The 6224-nt window shown below is 32.8% G+C and overlaps 1 protein-coding gene and 1 pseudogene across 2 annotated transcripts; both read right to left on the bottom strand.

Annotated features, from left to right (window-relative positions):
* Positions 1–526: 526 nt before the first annotated feature.
* Positions 527–1421, bottom strand: LOC106320266 (annotated as a pseudogene).
* A 1160-nt stretch (positions 1422–2581) lies between these two features.
* Positions 2582–5167, bottom strand: LOC106320267 (protein STRICTOSIDINE SYNTHASE-LIKE 9-like). 2 transcript variants are annotated; one of them, XM_013758631.1, is made up of 3 exons: positions 4884–5167; positions 3497–3751; positions 2582–3175 (listed from the first exon to the last, which is right to left on the bottom strand). In XM_013758631.1, the coding sequence occupies exons 1-3, from the start codon at positions 5165–5167 to the stop codon at positions 2602–2604; spliced, it is 1113 nt and encodes a 370-aa protein (XP_013614085.1). In that variant the 3' UTR covers positions 2582–2601. The 2 variants fall into 2 exon arrangements, with proteins under 2 accessions (XP_013614085.1, XP_013614087.1); XM_013758633.1 differs by having other exon boundaries at positions 3497–3709.
* Positions 5168–6224: the final 1057 nt, after the last annotated feature.

Below are 6224 nucleotides of genomic sequence, written 5' to 3'. Positions count from 1 at the left end.
AATAAGTTGATATAGGTATTTCATCAGTGGTTACTATTTTTTGAATTTTTTTTGTTTGTAAAACTATTTATTAAATTTATTTTAGAAAATACTTAAGAATATTAGAGGAAAAAATGATACAAAAGAAAAATTAGCCTAATAGAACATAGTTATCATTTTTTTGCCTGAAAAAATAAATTTTCCTTGTTGATTTTATTAATATACAATACACAACTAACTGTTAACAATATGTAAATAATTAAAAAATACATAAACAAAGAGTAGAAGACGACAAAAAGTTGAGCCCCCAAAGACAAAAGTCTAAACAAAAAAAAAGTTTTCAGTAACATGAATTTCATAGTAATCAGTCAATATTCAATAGCATGTAAATGTAATAATCGATCATTGACTTCGACAAGAAAAATAAACGAAACAACTTGACTTCATGGATATTAGAGCATGTTTATTGCAGGTTTCTTAGGTTGGGTCTTTTAGCGTAATATAAGATACGGTCTCTTACTTTTTAACTAAAAGAAACAATAACAAATTATCATCTAAATGAGTTTTCACATTCCTCGTACAAGTACAAAATTCTCTGGCCTAGCTCTTCGCACTTCAGTTTGTGATTATCTTTATTTCCCATTTGAAGATGCAAAGAGTAGAAGAGCCATTTTCCATGATACCTGGAAGATGAAACATCAACAAGAACAAACCCATCTTCTTCTAACCCACTCAACACATTAGATATCGAAAAGTTATGATTCTTGGACGATGAGATTTGGACCATCACTTCGTTGTCTCCAAGCTTAGTCGCAGAAATGGTCGAGACGTAACGTGCAACGGCCTTTGGCTGCGGCTCAACGTAATGTTCAATGGCTCTTTGACCTGATACTCGCACCAAGAGTTCTTCCTTCTTTTGTATTAGCTTCTTCACTTGCTCTTGCAGCTCTGGAATGTACTTCAAGCTCCGAGAAACCGTCTGAGGAATACTTAGCTTCTTCTGCAAGAAAGAAATTAAAGAAATTAAAGAAAAAAGAGTTAATTCAATATTCTTCCTCTAAATGGTATTAGATGTATGGACAAGCGTATTATAAATATCACATAAAAATAATGTAATGAGCAGACTAATTATTTAATTATTGCTATTTGGTTTTGAGGTGAAACTGATTAATAGATGATATAGCGGAGTAGCTACTTACCGTTTGATCAGAAGCTGGGAGACATGAACGGAGAGACGAGAACAAAGATCTCGTACTCTCCTGTCGACGGCCACCCAAAGTTTGGGAACACTGGAGGGACTAATGCACACATTTTTGTTTGATTAATGACAAGTTCTAAGATTATGTTTTCTCTTGAAGCTGGGACTTCCCTGAACTATAGGTGGAGATATAATTGTGGAATATATTTATATCCGGATAATAGGATAAAATAAACAAATAAATCTCTAGTTAAATAAAATTTAAGAAACTATATAATAAGTGTTTCCGAAGTGTTATACGACTTACTTATACTATAAAGAGAAATATTTGGATCTCAGGACGTAAGTGGGCACACGCCAGAGTCTACGTACCACGCGAGAGCTATGTCCAGTCACAATTAATAAGAATATTGCAGGCATTAAGAGTACACTCATTGACACTAAAGAATTAGAGTTCACATACTGAAAGATGACTCGGCCTCAAGAAAGTGTTGGAGGCTCGTGGAAATCAGGTGGAAGAAGGTTCAGCCAAACAATTCTAATGTTGTAAGCCTATACATAAGCAAGTTGTCAGCATATACATAAGCATTTTATTTATTTGTTGACCCACCAAAAAAAAAAAACATTTGTTGATAAATATATAAAGGTTAAATTCAATAAACAACGGTCGGTGATCTATAATGTAAAGGCATTATCGACCTAGGGTCAACTACAACGACCTAGGGTCAACTACAATCATTACCTTTAAAACAAGTATGCTTCTCTGTTTCAGACATCAGACTGATACTTTTCAAGGAACATGTCAAAATATTCCAAAATGGTAAAAATATGAAGGGATCAGTTTCCATAGCTTTACTTTTCTGGTCTCTCTATCTCTTAATTGGGCCTATTAAAACCCTTCAATGGGTTTAATTTAAACACAAATGACCTTTAAACAATTCTATGTTCAGTTGTTTAAACATAGAGAACCCCCCCTCCCCCGCGTTTAAACTAGGGTATTGAACCACTCTGAATCAGTCACCTGCACACTTGAACGTCCTTTGCAAGCTCAGGTGTCTTATCTCTCTCTTTCATGTAGCTGTTCTTCATCAAAAGTTTCGTCTTTTCAGGTTTAGTTTTAAACTAATATTAATGCTATACAGGAATGTAATTTATTTGCTTTATGTAATGTGATTACTTTTCTGTATGTATTCATATCGAGCTTAGTACAATTGTGTTAGCCTCTTATTCTCTGCGAGGGTGAGGCTGTATGTGAACAAAGTAAACAAGAGGAAGGAGCGTCAAGAAGTATTTAGTTATTGAAACTGTACATGGTACAGTGGATGCATCTACTCTACAAGCATGTCTATTTTTAAATACAAGCAACAAACAAGAGACACTTAACTTACAAAACATGACTCCGTACATACAACAAACGGAATCACTCACTTGCGATCAAGAACCCATACGGCAGGCGTGAAAACGGACCCAAACCATATCTTACCATCATCTCTCTCATAAGCCTCACTCACATACTGCATTGTCTTCCCTTCTTTGTCCTCAAGTATCTCAACTATCTCCCCCGTCTCCCCGGAGATTTTCACGGCCACCCCATGCGGCTTAAACCCGTTCACTAACCCAATCAATAACTCTAACTTCACCGTCTTTTCAACTAACTTCCCTAACCACTGATTATTCACAACCAATCGTCCTAGTAAGTTTTTCTTACAGTGTATACCAATCCAAAAATCACCAGTGGGTGTCAAACGGATGTTGTCAGGATAACCAGGAACCTTGGCGAAGATATCACGAGTCCCGGCTTTAGGACCTTTAATCCAATATCGATGGACAAGGCCAGTGGCAGACTCACATGAGACTAAGAAAGATCTATCTTTGTTTAGAGCCAAACCGTTGTTACAACGGAGATTGTCCATGACAACCTTGGCCTCTTTCGTCTTCTTATTGTATCTGATCACTCTTCCTGGCCGCTCACCGTTGACAATCACGTAAAATACATCCCTGACCAACAAAAATTACAGTTAGATTTAAATTTTAGATTGTTCAAACGCTATTTTGTTTTGCGTTAGAATTTAGGTATACATTAAACTTTGTTAAAATGCAACCGGAAACAGCCTACAACTTCTATCCATTTATTTGTTATTTATAGATTGAAAATGAAAAAATAAAACTACGAAAGTTTGTGTTTCTTGGAGAAAAAAAACAGATTAAAACGTTAAGTAAAGCTTAAACATTAGGTAACACAATAAGTTAGGTAAAACATTTCGAAAATTGGTTGATCCTAAGTGCATATATATAAGTTTGGTAAAGCCTAAAACATACCTGAAATGATACTTGTCACTACTGTCATTGAAGTAGAAGACATCTTCCTCTTCGTCAATATCCATCTGGTTTGCAAACATTACTTTGCGACCTTCAGCCTGGTCCACTACCAACTCAGCCAAGCCTCCTTCTGGCCCAACCTTCATGACCCCGAGGTAACCATCACAGATGTACAAGTCTCCTGTTTTCTTCTCGAAACTAAGTCCTAGTGGCCTTCCACATGTAGGTACTACTTCATGCCGGGAACAGTTCCCTCTACGTACAACATGGATAAATACATCATTGTTATTATTAAAAAAAACTTCCATAGTGTAAACTGTAAACATATTTATACTATTTTCCCGCACATGCGATTTTTTACGAATACATATTTAACTAATTCAAAAATTAACATAATAAAGTACTATTAATGTTTTCAAAAAGTTATCAAACATCAGATCATTATATATAACAAGTTTTTTCACTAAAATATATATGCTTATTATTGTGTTAATTTTTTTAAATCACTCACATATTAGAAATATTTTAGAAATATCTTTACACAGATTAATATTTTAAAAAATTTTATAATAGAAAATAGTATTTCTAGATAACAGCACAAATGTATTTTTAGTTTTGAAATTTTTATTAAATTAATATATAACCAATTATCTAATATACCATAGAAATATAATATTATTAATATAATATTCGTTTTAATTATATATAAAATTTCATTAAAAGTATTATATTTCAGAATCGAAAATCACTTCGCAAAATAATAGTATAAATATATAAAAAATTTCTTTCTAATTTTATTGGGTAGAAGGGAAAAATATGAAAAGGCTCCAGAACAATACAGTAAAATCCTCATAGTCCTCTAAAGAAAACAAAATAAATAATCAAACAAATTGTTTTGTTTGCTTAAATTATTTGGTCACTATGCATGGTGCGTTCTAAGACCATGATTAACTCGGATTTTTAGGGTGAAGTTCTTAGTTTCGGCTGAGAACCGTTTCTTAGCTTTTAATTAAAAAAGCTAAGAACCGTCTCTTAAATAAGAGATATAAGAGCCGGTTCTTAGCCGAAAAGTGTTAAAAAAACAAACAAAAACAAAAAAGTGTCAAATCATGAGTTAAAAACCCCAAATTAAGAACCATGGTTAAGCATGCTCTAAGGGATTAACCTCGGTTTCTTAGCCGGAGGTTCTTAACTCAAGATTTGACAGTTTTTTATTTTTTTTTACATTTTTCGACTAAGAGACGACTTTTATATTTCTTATTTAAGAGACGATTCTTAGATTTTCTTAGTTAAAATCTAAGAAAACTAAGATTCGTCTCTTATTCGAAGCTAAGAACTCCAGTTAAGAGACTAGGGATAATCATGGTCTAATAAACGTCGTAAAAACCTGCGAGGAGATGTGTATGCGAACTCAACCCAACCGAGACCATCTCCACGCCACTTGAGAATACGGCCGTCCACAACAGCAGCATAAGGACCTCCTCCTTGCGGATCCCACTCAATGCTCTCTGGTCCATCGACAGGAAGTGGTATGGTCTTAGCCATCGACAATACATTTTTGGTGCCGTTCAAATTGTCCGGCGCGATTAAGATCTGATAGAAAATTACGGAAAACACGGCTAAAACAGCCGGAACAACGGCCCAAGTTGGAAGTTTCTCACTAATCGGCATTTTTTTTTCTTCGCCGCAGACAAATATGATGGTTGAAGAGACGTGTGTAACACTAGCTGTTATTAGCTTACATGATCAACGTGACAATAGTTATATAAATCAGACGAAAATGGACAAAGTAGTGTAGATTTTTCTTTGTTGTGCGGATGCAGAAACGATATACACGTATTGCCATTTCTGTCGAAGTGTCAGCTGTAAAATATGAATACAGTGAATGAAATCCATGTGGAATCATCTAATGTAACGTTTTTATTTATAGAAAAAAGTTCCCTTTTTTGTACTATTGAAGGTTGTAGTTTCTGAAACCTGAGTATAAAAAAAGGAAAGTGTCCAAATCTGACATAGCCAAGCATATTTCTCTTGTAACGTCAGGCACAAGTCTTATCCTATGGCAAGAGAAATGCGTTTTGATCTTATCTGGTTATCTGTTATCTAGAATGAACAAATCGAATTTACATACATGCAAATTGAAATAATTTTTATTACAAAAATTAAATTCAATAATTATTCTCAGTGTTGCATATATTTAAATTCGATTATCATTTTTGACAGCCTACACGTATGAATAGTTTCTTTTTGACAACCTACACGTATGATTAGTTATCTCTTATACATTACTTCTGAAGTAATTTGACATTATCATCACCACATTAATTTTGAAAGAAAAATAATGACATGGTTTATTAACAATGATGACATGGTACATTTATATTAAATGTTGATTTATAATTTTGATAAAATTTTGAAATATGATAATAACCCATACGTCATCAATAAATATAACAATACATACTATAATAGTATAAATAGAAATATAATAATATTTCACAATTTTTGAAATATTATTTTTATTTTATTTTTACAATTATATAATTTTAATTACAAAAAAAATTTCGAAACTTTATGCAGTTTTTTAAAAAAATGTAATTTCTAATCCTTATACCGTTAGTTTCTTTTAATATCTAAATTTTTATAAATATTATTTAGTTTTACGTTTTGATAATTTTATATCTGACAAAATTTTCTTTTAATTTTTAGAATTTGATTTAATATATTT

The sequence above is a fragment of the Brassica oleracea genome, unplaced genomic scaffold (genome assembly GCF_000695525.1).
Source record: "Brassica oleracea var. oleracea cultivar TO1000 unplaced genomic scaffold, BOL UnpScaffold00866, whole genome shotgun sequence".
Lineage (NCBI taxonomy): Eukaryota > Viridiplantae > Streptophyta > Magnoliopsida > Brassicales > Brassicaceae > Brassica > Brassica oleracea.
This window is presented reverse-complemented; position numbering and strand designations above follow the sequence as displayed.

Excerpts from the sequence above, each read along its gene's own strand:
- LOC106320267 (XM_013758631.1), bottom strand. The coding sequence starts at position 5,167 with ATGCCGATTAGTGAGAAACTTCCAACTTGGGCCGTTGTTCCGGCTGTT. Across the intron at positions 3,752-4,883 it reads GCATACACATCTCCTCGCAG|AGGGAACTGTTCCCGGCATG; the intron begins GTTTTTACGACG and ends TGTTGTACGTAG. Across the intron at positions 3,176-3,496 it reads AGTGACAAGTATCATTTCAG|GGATGTATTTTACGTGATTG; the intron begins GTATGTTTTAGG and ends TTTGTTGGTCAG.